The sequence below is a fragment of the Somniosus microcephalus genome, chromosome 19, assembly GCF_052327205.1.
Source record: "Somniosus microcephalus isolate GS21.2 chromosome 19, FLI_Smic_1.0, whole genome shotgun sequence".
NCBI classification, from domain to species: domain Eukaryota; kingdom Metazoa; phylum Chordata; class Chondrichthyes; order Squaliformes; family Somniosidae; genus Somniosus; species Somniosus microcephalus.
In genome coordinates, this window is record NC_141005.1 from 70,635,266 (window position 1) to 70,652,334 (window position 17,069).

General features: G+C 48.2%; 1 protein-coding gene across 5 annotated transcripts in view; it reads left to right on the forward strand.

The window, feature by feature from the left end:
* The first annotated feature begins 1,004 nt into the window (after nucleotides 1-1,004).
* Nucleotides 1,005-17,069, forward strand: part of depdc5 (DEP domain containing 5, GATOR1 subcomplex subunit) — a 181,404-nt gene continuing 165,339 nt past the window's right edge. For all 5 annotated transcript variants that reach the window (XM_085962009.1, XM_085962011.1, XM_085962012.1 and 2 more), the window contains exons 1-8: nucleotides 1,005-1,137; nucleotides 2,719-2,806; nucleotides 8,525-8,571; nucleotides 10,211-10,296; nucleotides 11,305-11,388; nucleotides 12,577-12,626; nucleotides 14,075-14,144; nucleotides 16,528-16,606. In XM_085962009.1, the coding sequence (XP_085818135.1) occupies nucleotides 1,080-1,137; nucleotides 2,719-2,806; nucleotides 8,525-8,571; nucleotides 10,211-10,296; nucleotides 11,305-11,388; nucleotides 12,577-12,626; nucleotides 14,075-14,144; nucleotides 16,528-16,606 (562 nt within the window). In that variant the 5' untranslated portion in view covers nucleotides 1,005-1,079. The remainder of the gene's footprint in view (nucleotides 1,138-2,718; nucleotides 2,807-8,524; nucleotides 8,572-10,210; nucleotides 10,297-11,304; nucleotides 11,389-12,576; nucleotides 12,627-14,074; nucleotides 14,145-16,527; nucleotides 16,607-17,069) is intronic.

The following is a 17,069-nucleotide window of genomic DNA, read 5'->3' on the forward strand; positions in this document are numbered from 1 at the left end:
AGAGGTGAGGTTGGAGGAGACAGGGGAGAGGAGTTTAAGAAGACGGCTAGCAGTAGAGAATAGAAGCCAGGGTTTATTCTTTGCATTCCAGAATATTCTGGAATAGTGAGCAATTTTGGCAGACGAGAGCAGGATCGATAGTGCTTTATATGGTCCAGCCAGATCTGGTGGTGAATGGCTAACCAATTGTCCGCCATATCCGTTCAAGTCTGCATCCCTTGGACTTAAGGGAGCGGAGATGAGGGCCGTGCCAGGGGGAACGGCCAGGGTGAGAGAGAGTAATTGATTTAATAGGGACTAGGACATCAAAGGTGGTAGTGAGGGTGTGGTTGAGCAGATCGGTAGCTGCAGGAGTGTCATGGTGAATGGAGGACCAAAGGCTGGACAGTTGGGATTTTGTAAGTGCAGTTGTAAGCGAGTTGGGAGAGTTTTTTCCAGGGGCAGACACAGAAGTAGGGTTGGAGGGGCGGGGGAATGGGCGGAGAGCGATACGAGGAAATTCCTCTTGAGAAGTTGGTGATGAGCCGGCTTCATGAACCGCTGCAGTCTGTGTGGTGAAGGTACTCCTATGGTGCGGTTAGGGAGTTCCAGGATTTTGACCCAGCGACGATGAAGGATCGGCGATATATTTCTAAGTCAGGATGGTGTGTGACTTGGAGGGGAACTTGGAGGTGGTGGTGTTCCCATGCACCTGCTGCCCTTGTCCTTCTAGGTGCAAGAAGTCGCGGGTTTGGGAGGTGCTGCCGAAGAAGTTTTGGCGAGTTGCTGCAGTGCATTTCCTAAAATACAATAGTAAGGCCACGACAACAAGTGTTTCGGGACATCCTGAGGTTGTGAAAGGCACAATATAAATGCAACTCTTTCTAATGAGTTTGTATATTTATATATGTACACTGTGTATAGGGTTTATATGATATGGGTATTGTTCTGTAGACCAGCAGAAATGATTGCCACATTTTGTTGCTCACGTAAACATTTCCCTCCGAACGCTTTTCACTGTTACACCAATAGTGCAGCCGAATATATTCCCGGAGTGAAACAGCGTTTGGTGGAGGCCGGGATGTTGGTTCAGTGTCACCATGAGAACCAACAGAGTTTATAAATTGTGGATCCACAAGAAGGGATTCGGGGGCAGTGGTGAGTCCGGGCCCGGGGGTGGGGTGAAGCCAAGCCGGGGGGCTGGAGCGGGTCCGGCGGGGGGGAGTGAGTGGAGCCGGGGCCGAGCGCTGGGCCCCGGGGTCTCTGGGGCCCCCGCCGCTCTCTTGTACCATTTCACCCCCGGTAAGCCGGGTCCTGTGAGCCGCTGAAGGTGGTTGTGGAATCGGGGGCGCTGCCGGCGGGAGAGCTGTGCAGATTCCTCCTGCTCCCTGAGGGGAATTTGACTGCACCCAAAGCAGCTCCTGTTTAATGGATTCGCCCCCGCTCCGACCCCAGCAGCTACCAACTCTGGCCCTTGGTGACCCCAGTGCCCACCCATTGCCCACTCTGGCCCTTGGTGACCCCCAGTGCCCACCCACCCACTCTGGCCCTTGGTGACCCCATTGCGACCCCATTGCCCACCCATTGCCCACTCTGGCCCTTGGTGACCCCCAGTGCCCAGCCATCGCCCACTCTGGCCCTTGGTGACCCCCAGTGCCCAGCCATCGCCCACTCTGGCCCTTGGTGACCCCATTGCCCACCCACCCACTCTGGCCCTTGGTGACCCCATTGCCCACCCACCCACTCTGGCCCTTGGTGACCCCATTGCCCACCCACCCACTCTGGCCCTTGGTGACCCCATTGCCCACCCACCCACTCTGGCCCTTGGTGACCCCATTGCCCACCCACCCACTCTGGCCCTTGGTGACCCCAGTGCCCACTCTGGCCCTTGGTGACCCCAGTGCCCACCTATTGCTGCCCTTTTTCCTCCTCACCCCCTCTCCTTCGGACACCATTATGACCCACCTCTTACCCCTCCTAATATCTCCTTTTGCTCTGTTCCATTTAAAAAGAAAAATGCCTCTGTGAAGTGCCTTGGGACATTTTTTCTACATTAAATGCACTATATAAATGCAAGTTCTTGTTTTTGACTCCCAGGACAATGTGACCACAGCAAGTATCTGATGTTGAGCAGAACCATCACATTATTCTGAGGTTGAAAGGCCTGCAGTGAGGTGGCAGAATGTAGCTTGCACCTCCCTTCAGTTCCAGATGGCACTGTCTCTTGCTGGGCTACAGCTTTATGGCCACCAATTGACATCCAACCCCTCAGCCAAGTGCCCATTATTTGTGTGAGCCTAGGCAGTGAATATTGGCAGGCTATTTGACCATGGGGAACCTCACAGTTCAGCTTTATCCTCTCCTCACCCAATATCCACACATGTACTTTCATTGAATGATGATTGAGTGGGAAACCTGACTGATTTTGTTTCATCTCTTTAGCCTCCAGGAAGCTGAGGCCAGTTGAATCACCCTCTGAGATCAGCTAATTCAACACAGACCAGCAATCTAATGCAATTTTCTTAATCTTTGAGCTTTTGGCAGAAGAGGGGGTTTGGGGGGGGAGGGGCTGTTGGGAAGTATTTACCTAGCTCTTTCCCTCCAAACATTAAAATGGGTGATGTAGAGTTTGTGACAGTAGATCTTATATGCTCGATGGAAAGAGTGGACTTGACGGGCTGACTGGCCTTTTTCTTATTCCATGTTGTCTTCATACTTTCTGTTTCTTGCTTCCTTTAGACTATGAGCTGATGGTGAACCCCAAAGTCTTCCCTCAGGTGAAGCTGGGTGATATTGTGGAGATTGCATATATCAATGATGAGTACAGGTAAAAAATATGTTAGCATCATTTTAGTAAATTGCTTTTTGTCAAATGTTGCTTATTATGATGCATAGCACCCTTCCTGGGACATGTGCCACCCAGGAAGTTTAATGTTTTGATGGAATGTATTTTTTGTAATTAATCTTCAGAGTTAAAATGTCTGTGTAAAGCCACAAGAATGATGTTGTTATGCTGGATGGGCATCTCTGCATTTTTGTCTTGCTTGTACGGATTTAGATTTATGTAGAAAATTTGGTGTGGATGTGAAGGAATGTCAGAAAATGACTTGTGTGGATGCCGTGTACTGCCGATACCAACATACTGCACCACAGCAGGGACTTGTCCCCATATAACATAAGCTCACCAAGGCAGAGTGCCAACGAGCAGGATTGAGATGGGAAGACAGAGGATGAGCAGTCATGGGATATGGCTCTTCACTGAAGTGCATCATTGGCAAGACCAAGAGATGGTTGCCCCAGTTGTGAAATGTAATTGGGGGAGGGAAAGGCCTGAAAAGAGGAGGATAAAGTCACTTTAATTGGGAGTATGAGAAGCAATAGTGGTAGGGGATTCGATAGTTAGGGGAGCAGTCAGGTGTTTCTGTGGCTGCAGACATGACTCCAGGATGGTATGTTGCCTCACTGGTGCCAGGGTTAAGGATGTCTCTGAGCGGCTGCAGGACACTCTGAGGGGGGAGGGTGAACAGCCAGAGGTTGTCGTCCATATTGGTACTAATGACATGGGCAGAAAGAGGGCTGAGGTCCTGCAGGCAGATTTCAAGGAGCTAGGAAAGAGATTAAAAAGCAGGACCTCAAAGGTAGTAATCTCTGGATTACTCCTGGTGCCACGTGCGAGTGAGTATAGAAATAGGATAGAACAGATGAATGTGTGGCTGGAGAGGTGGTGCAGGAGGAAGTGCTTCAGATTCCTAGGGCATTGGGACTGGTTCTGGGGGAGGTGGGACCTGTACAAGCCGGACGCGTTGCACCTCAACAGGGGTGGAACCAATATCCTCGCGGGGAGGTTTGCTAGTGCTGTTGGGGAGGGTTTAAACTAATTTGGCAAGAAAGAACGAAGAAAGGCTTGCATTTATATAGCACCTTTCATGACCACCGGACGTCTCGAAGCGCTTTACAGCCAATGAAGTACTTTTGGAGTGTAGTCACTGTTGTAACGTGGGAAACGCGGCAGCCAAATAGCACACAGCAAGATCCCACAAACAGCATTGTGATAATGATCAGATAATCTGTTTTTGTTATGTTGATTGAGGGATAAGTATTGGCCAGGACACCGGGGAGAACTCCCCTGCTCTTCTTTGAAATAATGTCTTGGGATCTTTTACATCCACCTGAGAGAGCAGACGGGGCCTCGGTTTAATGTCTCATCCGAAAGACGGCACCTCTGATCGTGCAGCACTCCCTCAGTATTGCACTGGAGTGTCAGCCTAGCTTTATGTGCTCAAGCCCCTGGAGTGGGACGTGAACCCACAACCTTGTGACTCAGAGGCGAGTGTGCTGCCCACTGAGCCACAGCTGGCAGGGGTGGGCACCAGGATGTAACATTAGAAAGGGGAAATAAAGTGCTCAAAGGATTGGGAAAGACAGAGAGCACTAAAGTAAGAAATAGTAAGGTATTAGGTGGGGTCAAACTAAGAGAGAATGCAGGATGGTCTAAGATGGGTTTACAGTGTATGTATGTGAACGCACGAAGTGTAGTAAACAAGGTACGTGAGCTGCAGGCACAGATAGCCACATGGGAATATGATGTTATGGCAACAACTGAGGCCTGGCTCAAAAAAGGGCAGGATTGGGTATTAAATATTTCTGGTTATAAGGTGTTCAGGAAAGATAGGGAAGGAAAGATAGGAGGTGGTGTATCAGTATTGGTTAAGTTACAGTGCTGGAGAGGGAGGATGTCCAGGAGGGGTCAAGGACAGAATCTATATGGCTAGAGTTAAGAAATAAGAGGTGCCATTACACTGCTAGGTGTATTCTATGGACCACCAAATAGTGGGAAAGATCTGGAGGAGCAAATTTGCAGAGAAATTACAGAGAGGTGCAGGAACTATAGAGTAGTAATAATGGGGGACTTCAACTATCCTAATATAGACTGGGATCGTAATAGTGTAAAGGGCAGAGAGGGGGAAGAATTTCTGAAGTGTGTTCAGGAGAACTTTCTTGATCAGTATGTTTCCGGCCCGACGAGGGAGGAGGCATTGCTGGATCTGGTTCTGGAGAATGAGGTAAGTCAAGTGGAGCAAGTGTCAGTAGGTGAACATTTAGGGAACAGTGATCATAGTATCATAAGGTTTAGATTAGTTATGGAAAAGGACAGGAAGCAATCTAGAGTAAAAATGTTTAACTGGAGGAAGGACAATTTCAGTGGGATGAGAACGGATCTGGCCCGGGTAAACTGGAATCACAGATTGGCAGGCAAAACTGTAATGGACCAATGGGTTGCCTTTAAAGAGGAAATAGTTCAGGTACAGCCGAGGTATATTCCCACTGGGGGAAAGGCAGGGCAACTAAAGTCAGGGCTCCCTGGATGTCGAAACAGATAGAGAATATGATGAAGTGCTCAAATGGGCACTTTGAGCAAATACATTTGAGAATCAGGCTATATGTAGAAAGGTCAGAGGAGAAGTGAAAAAGAAAAGAGGGGCAAAGAGAGGGTATGAGAATAGAATGGCAGCCAACATAAAAGATAATCCAAAAGTCTTCTATAGGCATAGAAATAGTAAAAGGGTAGCAAGAGGAGGGGTGGGGCCAAATAGGGATCACAAAGGAGACCTACGCATGGAGGCAGAAGGTATGGCTGAGGTGCTAAATGAGTACTTTGCACCTGTCTTCACCAAGGAAGAGGAGGTAGTGGAGACACTTGATAGGATAAAAATTGATTAAAGAGGTATTAGAAAGGCTGGCTGTACTTAAAGTAGATAAATCACCAGGAGTGGATGGGATGCATCCTAGGATGCTGAGGGAATTGAGGGCGGAAATCGCGGAGGTACTGGCCATAATATTCCAATCTTCCTTAGATACGGGGGTGGTGCCAGAAGACTGGAGAATTGCAATTGTTACATCATTGTTCAAAAAAGGGTGTAAAGATAAACCCAGCAACTACAGGTCAATCAGCTTAACCTCAGTAGTGGGGAAGCTTTTCGAAACAGTAATGGGGGACAAATTTAACAGTCACTTGGCTAAGTGTGGATTAATTAAGGAAATCCAGCACGGATTTGTTAAAGGCAAATCGTGTTTAACCAACTTGATCGAGTTTTTTGATGAGTTAACAAAGAGGGCTGATGAGGGTAATGCAGTTGATGTGGTGTACATGGATTTCCAAAAGGCGTTTTACAAAGTGCCACATAATAGGCTTGCCAGCAAAGTTGAAGCCCATGGAATAAAAGGGACCGTGGCAGCATGGATATGGAATTGGCTAAGTGACAGGAAACAGAGCAGTGGTGAACAGTTTTTTGGACTGGAGGAAGGTATATAGTGGTATTCCCCAGGGGTCGGTTCTAGGACCACTGCTTTTCCTGATGTATATTAATGACTTTGACTTGGACTTGGGTGTACAGGGCACAATTTCAAAATTTGCAGATGACACAAAACTTGGAAGTATGTTGAACAGTGAGGAGGAGAGTGATAGACTTCAGGAAGACATAGACAGGCTGGTGGAATGGGCGGACACGTGGCAGATGAAATTTAACGCAGAAAAGTGTGAATTGGTACATTTTGGTAGAAAGAATGGGGAGAGGACATATAAACGAAATGGTGCACCAACAGAGAGACCTGGGGGTACGTGTGCACAAATCGTTGAAGGTGGCAAAGCAGGTTGAGAAAGCGGTTAAAAAGGCTTACGGAATCCTGGGCTTCATAAATAGAGGTATAGAGTACAAAAGTGTGGAAATTATGATGAATCTTCATAAAACACTGGTTCGGCCCCAACGGGAGTATTGTGTCCAATTCTGGGCACCGCACTTTAGGAAGGATGTGAAGGCCTTGGAGAGGGTGCAGAAAAGATTTACGAGAATGATTCCAGGAATGAGGGACTTCAGTTATGTTGATGGACTGGAGAAGCTGGTGTTGTTCTCCTTGGAGCAGAGAAGATTGAGAGGAGATTTGATAGAGGTGTTCAAAATCATGAGGGGTCTGGACAGAGTAGATAGAGAGAAACTGTTCCCATTGGCAGAAGGGTCAAGAACCAGAGGACACAGATTTAAGTTGATTAGCAAAAGAACCAAAGGCGACGTAAGAAAAAACTTTTTTATGCAGCGAGTGGTTAAGATCTGGAATGCACTGCCTGAAAGGGTGGTGGAGGCAGATTCAATCTTATCTTTCAAAAAAGAGTTGGATAAGTATCTGAAGGAAAAAAAAATTGCAGGGCTACGGGGAAAGGGCAGGGGAGTGGGACTAGCTGAGAGTCGGCATGGGCTCGATGGGCCACATGGCCTTCTTCCGTGCTGTAACCATTCTATGTCTCTCTTCTTCATCTTGCAACCTCGCATTACAATGGTCTTGCTTTTAAGCTTAGCTAAAAGGCCATTACATCACCCCCTCCATGGCATTTACTTTTGGTTTTATGTTGGGTATCATAAGCTTAACATACTAAGACTCAAAAAGTCGCCTTTCTCTCTCTCTCTCTCTCTGTAACATGGATGAAAAACAAGTGTTAGGCCTTTATATTAAAAAGAAGATGTTTCCTAACCAGGGCGCAATTTCCATTGACTCTTGGTGTATCACACAGGTCTGTGTAAAAGTAGCTGCCAGTCGAGGTTCGCTGCTCTGATTCAGAGTCAGCTGTGCTGCCCCTCCTGCGAACAGCCAATGAAGTGTGAAGAATTGCAGCTTCATAAATGAGCTTTGCTGATTTTAAAATGGCTAAGCCTTTTTATACATGAAGGGAAAAGTCACTTGTTTCTGGGGGGGGGGGGTGGTTGGTGTTTCTGGGGGGGGGTTGGTGTTTCTGGGGGGGGGTGTTTCTGGGGGGTGGGTTAGTGTTTCTGGGGGGGGTGGGGGGGTTGGTGTTTTGGGGGGGTGTTTCTCGGGGGGGTTGGTGTTTCTGGGGGGGGGGTGGTTGGTGTTTTTCGAGGGGGGGGGTGTAATGTTTTTTTGGGGGGGGTGGGTAATGTGCCAGCGTGGATACTGGTTCAGTTTCCACTCTACACGAGGGCAGGTCTGAGCCACGACACCTGTCACCAAAAGAACAAACTTTAAATTGAAATCTCCTCCTCAAAGCCCACAGGTGCAATCTGGTAAAGATGTCCATGTGGGAGATTTCTCCTTGTGTGCGGCGATTCAGCTGGTGGTTTAAATCTCCTGAACTTCTCAACTGACCGAATGCGTTAACTGTGTTTCCCTCTGAGATTGCTGCCTTGTAATCAGTCTTTAATCAGGTGTCCTGGGCCTGGCCAATAATTATCCCTCAACCAATATCACTAAAACAGATTATCTGGTCTTTATCGCAGTGCTGTTTATGGGATCTTGCTGTGCGCAAACTGGCTGCCAAGTTCCCTACATTATAACCGTGACGACACTTGAAAAGTACGTCATTGTCTGTGAAGTGTTTTAGGATGAGCTGAGGATGTGAAAGGCGCTATACAAATGCACATCTTGTTTCTTTTCTTTTGTTCTTTTTTCTTTTTTATTCTTCTCTCTCTGCTCTTCCTCTTTTTTATTCTTAATATGTATTGCATGATAATTATTACACTGTCTCTATTATTTGCAGCCCTCTTCTTCTTCAGGTGAAGTCTTTGAAAGAAGATCTACAGAAAGGTAATGCCTTGAATTATTTTGTATTTTCACTGCAGTGACTGGGAGAGGGGGGGGAGGAGCAGTTTGTGAACGATGTCTGTGTTAAACTGTATCCAGATGTTAATATGCAACCTCCGTGCTAAAACTGAGAGTGCGATGCCCTCTAATCTCCTACTAAGTATCAATGAATGGGTATTGTGAACTGTGAGCTGGGTTTGAATCAATTCTGCACAGAGAGGATGAAGCCTTTCCGTTCTGGGTAATCTCAACACAGCACAAAGCTACTCTTAATTTGGGAGATTCGGTAGATAGTGTGAGAAAGAGAGATGCCACCCAAATGCTGTGTCTGAAGGGGGAAAGCACAGTGTTCTCCTGCTATCTGGATTGAAACGTTATAGGAGGAAAGTCTTACATTTATATCGTGCCTTACCAGCAAAGAGAGGAGTGTCTGTTTTTGGAGGTGTTGGTTTAGGGAGGAATGCTGGCCAAGACACGGGTAGAGCTCACTACTCCTCTCCAAATGCCATGGGATCTTTAACATTAAAACAGAAGCAAAACACTGTGGGTGCTGGAAATCTGGGATAAAAACAGAAAATGCTGGGAACATTGAACTCTGTTTCTCTCTCCGCAGATGCTGCCTGACCTGCTGAGTGTTCCCAGCATTTTCTGTTTTTACGTAAAACTTAAAATTTTGGTTTTGTTTAGCCTTCTGCTGGGCCCCTCGGGCACGTTACACTATGGCAGCCGCCACAGCCAGTCATTCCCCCTCGCCCCACCCCAAGGCAGGTGACAAAACACAGCCAGGAGCTAAAATGCCTCTGACCTCAGGAAATCAGCCGGGGTGCCGATGTATGGCCGGCTCCAGCCCTGCCCCATCGGATCTGCACAGTGGAGGGGCCCAGAGGAAAACCTGCCTCGCTGCCTTGAAAGCATTCAATAAATCTGTTCCCTTTCCTGCTTCTGCTGCTACTTCTCTCCCAACCTGTGTACAGTTTAAACCCTCCCATTAGCACCTTTTGACCTGTTGAGTCCTTGCAGTCAGGTGCTCTAAATATACTGCTGATGTTTTGGATCCTTCCCTGTTACTTAGTTCTACCCATACTGATTCCACCTGTTGATTCCACTCTCTGATCCCTCCCTTCGTGACACTTCTCTATAAATCTTGCTCTCATTCCTTATTTTCCCCGTCCTTTCAAAAATTCTTGTATCCTGGTATATTTAGCTCCTGCCCTTGCCCAGACTGCAGCCAGATTTCTGTAATTGTACTCTCCTAAATGATTGTAAACCATTCTCCTCCCACTCAGTACTGTTTTAAAGCTTTCCTCACCCCTTGCCTTACTAGCTACAGTTCTTCCCCACTCCTCTATTTGCCCTCTCTGTGTGGGTATTGGTACTAGTTTGGTTTACGCGCCTTCTTGGTACAGTTGCCCCCCACCTCCGATCTCATCCCAGTGCCCGAGGAACCTGAAACCCTTGCAGAAGTGTAGCCACTGCAGAGTTCTGGGACTGTGTTGCCTCGTAATGCTTATATTAAAAACAGATGTGCGTCAACTTTCTTTTGTTCAAATAATTTCCAATTGATGTATGTGGAGGAAAAAAGCCTTTTGGCACATTGTGACGTAACTTTAATTGCATATCTTACCCTTGTTGTTTGCCTCAGAAACTATTAGTGTGGACCAGACTGTGGCCCAGGTGTTTAAACTCCGAGCTTACCAGGATGTCTATGTTAATATTGCGGATCCCAAGGTAAGTGGTGTGTTGTATTTTTATTTCCCCCTCCCCTCCCCTGGGCCCTGTACATTGTGTTTCTGGTGTCCTTAAGCAGGCATTTATGCTGTTTCTCCAGGATTCCTGCCGAGGTTATGGTGGGAGATCAGGAGAGCTGTGCAGAAATTCTCCCCGTTCGTGATTAAATCTAAACCATGCAGGAAGTGCTGCTTTCAGCTTTTCTTTCCATTTCTTTTTGTGTGAATCACCGGTGCCTTCTCTTCTTGCTCAAAGTGCATCATTCAGGATGAAGTATTATATTTGGAATAAGCCCCAAGTGCCCATGGAGTTTGATGCATCGAGGTCAGAACTGCTGACCACTGGAAAATGTTTGTCTGAAATCCCTTTTGCCTTTGAAGGCAGTGCTGTCAATCAATCGTGATCAAAGGAACAATCACACAGCCCATACGCTCTCAAAATACACTTAACATGAAGCTAGTCACCTGAATGTTGAGGTTAAACACGTTACCTGGAATACAAGCAGCCCACATGTGCTCCAGCCCTTACAGTATATACTTCAATTCACACCCAAAACAAACTTTCATTGTAACTAGTTCCCGACAAAGGATCTGCCCTTTCTTCAACCTGACTGTCTGTCTCTGTCTTCCATTTTGAGACTCCGTTGCTGTTGCCTTTAAAACGTGCATGTAATTACACCGGTGACATCGCTCGTGAAAAGCTTTACAGGGGCCTCCACTCCACTACCACAGAGTAAATGGGGCTTGTTACATTGAAGGCTGCCCCTAGTCCACAGCTTGCGCGTGCCCGTCGTTTCAGAGTGCCTTTTGTATCTTTTATAATGTCAAATATTTGGGACCGTCCTGAAGTGTTTGTATTTGACGGTTCTCCATTGATTGCGAGTGTCCGTATGACCAGGTCTCGTTGTATTTAGATAAATTCTATTGTTGTCGCAACCAACTTTTGGAAAGTGCGGCTGTGCCTTTGCTGCAGATATTTCCCTGTGCTATCTGTTTGAATATTTAACAGGATGTTACCCTTGACCTGGTGGAGCTCACCTTTAAGGACCAGTACATTGGGCGCAGTGACATGTGGCGGCTGAAGAAAAACCTGGTGAGTTGGAGATAATTTAATTATACTTTATTCGAGCCCCAACCTGCTCGCGAATTACTACTTTTGTGGGGTGATTATACCATCCCTTAAACCTCTGCCAACCTGTTCTAACTGACCTGAGCATCAACGGAACAGGAGTAGGCCATTCAACCCCTTGAACCTGTTCCGTCATTCAGTTAGTTCATGGTTGATCTGTATCTTGACTCCATTTATCCACCTTGGTTCCGTAACCCTTTAATCCCCATGCCTAACCAAAATCTATCAGTCTCGGTTTTGAAATTTTCCATTGAACCCCCAGGGGGAGAGTGTTCCAGATTTCCACTGCCCCTTTGTGTGAAGAAGTGTTTCCTGACATCGCCTCTGAACAGCCTGGCTCTAATGTTAAGGTTCTGCCCCCTTGTTGGGGACAGTATCTGTGCATTTCACTGAGCTCTGCTGCAGTGAACACGAGGACGGTGTTTAGGTGATACTGAGTGTAAACCTATTGGATTCACTTCACACCTCCGATCTGTTGGTGCTAGTAGTGGTGGAGTGTACAGGCAGCAGCTGGGGCAGGATGTGGGTTTATGCTCGAGAGTCTTTACTCTTGGGAGTTAACTATTTAAGCTGTGAGGGTGTACAGTTCAAAAGCCAGGTGCTTCCCACAAAGAGGGTGAATTGGGGGAGAGTCACCATGGACATTTCTTCAAACACCTGACATCCAGTTTCAGTGCCTCTCAGGCTGTGGTTTTGAAAGAAACCTGGGCTGTATAGAATTATGATTCATTTTTCAAACTGAGAATTTTGTGTTCTGGCGATGTCACTTCAACGGAATGTCTCAGGCCAGCACTGGAGGCACAGCTGTGTGAGGCGTGCCTAAACTCTGAGCTGGCGTCTCCTGCCGCCAGCTGGGATTGTAACCTAATCAACGTGATATTCCTCGGGTGAATTCCTGGGGCTGTAGGGACGGGACCAATTTGGCAGCATGTTTGGGTTGAGAAGCTGCTGCCCACACTCGTGCCTGGTATTCGCCCACGGCCCTGCCCACGTGATCCACGCTACAGTTGGAGAGTAGATTGGAAGCTGGGCTCAGTCATGTAAATCTACAGATGTCTGTAATAAACTTCAGAGATCGGATCATGTGATGAGTGTTTATAAAGCGCAAAAATTGTGACCTCTGATATTGTAAGGCTTGTCTATCTCTTCCAGGTTAACACCTGTGCTTACATTACACAGAAGGTGGAATTTGCTGGAATAAGGTCAGATTTGTAGTTCTGTAACATGCCAAATCTTGGGAGTATTGTTAATGAGAATATTCTCAGCCTGACTGGAGCATTGGCGTATATCAGTTGTTGGGGTATAGTTTTGCCCCCATTACTTCCCCAGCCTCCCCCCCCCCCCCCCCCCCCCCAAAAAAAAAATACTACTGGGCTGCTGATGTTGCCTAGAGCAATGTGGGGTAGTGGATAGGGGTCATCAGGCATCCGCTCTCGCGTGTCCCCTCGCAGCCAACTCATGATAGCATTGGTAGAGGCGCAGCAGCACGTCAGCTGCCATTGGTATTTGGGAAGAACAAGCAAGGAAGTTATGCTAAACCTTTATAAAACACTGGTTACGCCTCAGCTGGAGTATTGTGTCCAATTCTTATAAAGAAAGAAAAAGAAAGACTTGCATTTATATAGCACCTTTCACGTCCACCGGACGTCCCAAAGTGCTTTACAGCGAATGAAGTACTTTTTTGAAGTGTAGTCACTGTTGTAATGTAGGAAACGCGGCAGCCAATTTTCACACAGCAAGCTCCCACAAACAGCAATGTGATAATAACCAGATAATCTGTTTTTTGTTGTGTTGATTGAGGGATAAATATTGTCCAGGACACCGGGGATAACTCCCCTGCTCTTCTTCGAAATAGTGCCATGGGATCTTTTAAAGCCACTTGAGAGAGCAGACGGGGCCTCGGTTTAACGTCTCACCCGAAAGACGGCACCTCTGACAGTGCAGCACTCCCTCAGTACTGCACTGAATCAGGAAGGATTTAGGAAGGATGTCAAGGCCTTGGAGAGGGTGCAGAGGAGATGTACTGGAATAGTGCCAGGGATGAGGGATTGCAGTTATGTGGCGAGACTAGGATTGTTCTCCTTTAGAGCAGAGAAGGTTCAGGGTAGTTTCTACCGGCAGGAGGGTGGGTAACCGGAGGGCACAGATTTGCGGTTATTGGCAAAAGAACCAGATGAGGGGATTTTTTTTTTTAGCGCAGCGAGTTGTTGTGATCTGGAATACACTGCCTGAAAGGGCGGTGGAAGCAGATTCAGTAATAACTTTCAAAAGGCAATTGGATCAATACTTGGAAAGGAAAAAATTAGAGGGCTTTGGGGAAAGAGCAGGGGGAGTGGGACTAATTGGACAGCTCGTTCAAAGAGCATGATGGGCTCCTTCTGTGCTATATGATTCTATGATGAAAACGTTGTAAACATGGAAAAGGATGGTGTTGGGTTGTGCCCTTGGGGAAGAAAATAGTCGAGTTGTGAATTTACAGGATTATACTTGAGAGAGCTCTGCATTCTGTTTGTCTTTAATTGAATCCTGGCAGAGACCATGCACTATTTATTTCATTCTTGCTGAGGATTCTTTTGGGGTGGAGGTAATGTGTATATAAGATTTCTGTATTACTGATTAAAGTGCTACTTATGTTTATTCATTCCTTCAGAGCACAAGCAAGTGAACTTTGGGTTAAAGGTGAAAAGGTTACCTGTGGATACATCAGTGAAGATACCAGGGTAAGAATTTATCTGTGACCGTGGTGCTTAACCCTTCCCATGGGCTCTGAGCTCAGTGGTAGAAGCCTCCACCACCTTGCTTTTAAAAAAAAATTCATTTTTGGGATGTGGCCGTGTTTCCCATCCCTAGTCGCCCTGAGAAGGTGGTGGTGGTGGGGCGCCATCTTGAATCGCTGGAAGCGGTTTGAGGTTTGCTACCACTGAGTGACCTGCTCGGCCACATCAGAGGACAGTTAAGAGTCGACCATATTGAGGTGGGACCGGAGTCGCATAAAGGCCAGACCGTATAAGGCGGTGGGTTTCCTTCCCTGAAGGACATTAGTGAACCATTCGTCTCGGCTGCTGTTCCAGTTGAGATCCACTCGCTCATCACAGATGGGAATTAAAATCTGGAGCTATCTGCTCTGAGGTTCAGTATCACAGCGTGTGGTGCCTTCACCCACCGTGCCAGCGTGTAGTGCCTTCACCCACCGTGCCAGCGTGTGGTGCCTTCACCCACCGTGCCAGCGTGTGGTGCCTTCACCCACCGAGCCAGCATGTGGTGCCTTCACCCACCGAGCCAGCATGTGGTGCCTTCACCCACCGAGCCAGCATGTGGTGCCTTCACCCACCGAGCCAGCGTGTGGTGCCTTCACCCACCGAGCCAGCGTGTGGGGCCTTCACCCATTTTGCCAGCGTGTGGGGCCTTCACCCACTGTGCCAGCGTGTGGTGCCTTCACCCACCGTGCCAGCGTGTAGTGCCTTCACCCACCGTGCCAGCGTGTGGTGCCTTCACCCACCGAGCCAGCATGTGGTGCCTTCACCCACCGAGCCAGCATGTGGTGCCTTCACCCACCGAGCCAGCATGTGGTGCCTTCACCCACCGAGCCAGCGTGTGGTGCCTTCACCCACCGAGCCAGCGTGTGGGGCCTTCACCCACTGTGCCAGCGTGTGGGGCCTTCACCCACTGTGCCAGCGTGTGGTGCCTTCACCCACCGTGCCAGCATGTGGTGCCTTCACCCAGTGAGCCAGCATGTGGTGCCTTCACCCATTGAGCCAGCATGTGGGGCCTTCACTCATTGAGCCAGCATGTGGTGCCTTCACCCACCGAGCCAGCGTGTGGTGCCTTCACTCATTGAGCCAGCGTATGGGGCCTTCACTCATTGAGCCAGCATGTGGTGCCTTCACCCACCGAGCCAGCGTGTGGTGCCTTCACCCACCGAGCCAGCATGTGGTGCCTTCACCCATTGAGCCAGCATGTGGGGCCTTCACCCACCGAGCCAGCATGTGGTGCCTTCACCCACCGAGCCAGCGTGTGGTGCCTTCACCCACCGAGCCAGCGTGTGGTGCCTTCACCCACCGAGCCAGCATGTGGTGCCTTCACCCATTGAGCCAGCATGTGGGGCCTTCACCCACCGAGCCAGCGTGTGGTGCCTTCACCCACCGAGCCAGCGTGTGGGGCCTTCACCCACCGAGCCAGCATGTGGTGCCTTCACCCACCGAGCCAGTGTGTGGTGCCTTCACCCACCGAGCCAGCATGTGGTGCCTTCACCCAGTGAGCCAGCATGTGGTGCCTTCACCCAGTGAGCCAGCATGTGGTGCCTTCACCCAGTGAGCCAGCGTGTGGTGCCTTCACCCAGTGAGCCAGCGTGTGGTGCCTTCACCCAGTGAGCCAGCATGTGGGGCCTTCACTCATTGAGCCAGCATGTGGTGCCTTCACCCACCGAGCCAGCGTGTGGTGCCTTCACCCACCGAGCCAGCATGTGGTGCCTTCACCCAGTGAGCCAGCGTGTGGTGCCTTCACCCATTTTGCCAGCGTGTGGGGACTTCACCCACCGAGCCAGCGTGTGGGGCCTTTGCCCACCGAGCCAGCGTGTGGTGCCTTCACCCATTGAGCCACTACAGAGGTGTGTTTTAAAAGTTAATTTTTTTTTATCACCCACTATTTCTGGGAGGATTGCGGCATTTGAAGTTGCAAGCTGATTCAAAGTGTAAATGGCCTCTGCCAAAGTGTTGCCGTTTTTGAGTGAAGGCTCTGTGCTTAAGGCATTTTCAGAAGTTGTTGCTGCTTCTGGCGTGTGATATGGTTTGAGGGAATTAGTTGCTGACATTTGGGAGAAAAGGCCCCACCGTATGGAACTCCCAACAAAATCCAAAGGGAGAAATTAAAGGGCAGACTGAACAGGCAGGATTGAGGTCGATGCCAGATTTAGCAGGTGTAAGAATGAGACACCAATGCAGGAGATGGGGAAATTTCACACTTGAGGTCTGTAAAATGGGGAAAATATCGTTTTGAGTCTACACTTTTGGGATGGGGATAATCGGAAGAGGATTCTGTATTTGGGGGGGGCGGGGTGGGGGTAATGGTTAAATTGTGACTAACATTATTGGTGTTCTTTTAAAGGTGGTGTTCCGATCTACCTCCGCCATGGTCTATATTTTCATCCAGATGAGCTGCGAGATGTGGGACTTTGACATCTACGGTGAGACAGTTTTAAAAAAATGTACACTATAGTTGTGCTATAACGAATGGCAGCATCAGTCGTAAACAGAAGTCATGTTCTGTGACCATACTTGCAGTGCTGTGTCTCTGGTTCAAAGTAATCAGTGGGCCAAGAATTTTAAATAGTCATTGTTCTGATGGGAGATTTTCACAGTTTAAGTGGACACAGTATGATAATTTCACACACACAGTATTGTGCTTTAATCTTGCTGACAGCCCTGTTAAGATACACTGTGAGAGAGAGGAACCTAAATGGCAAACTAGCAACTCGACGTTGAATAGAATTATTTGAAATTCATGGTTTTAAAGAATCAAATTATTGATTCAATCTGTATTCTGACTTAAGTATTGGCTTCCTGTTCCTGAAAAGCTCAGTTGCTATCAAATATTGAGGTAATATCAGTCCTCGGAGTGGTGTCACTGCCTCCTGTGTCTCCAATGTG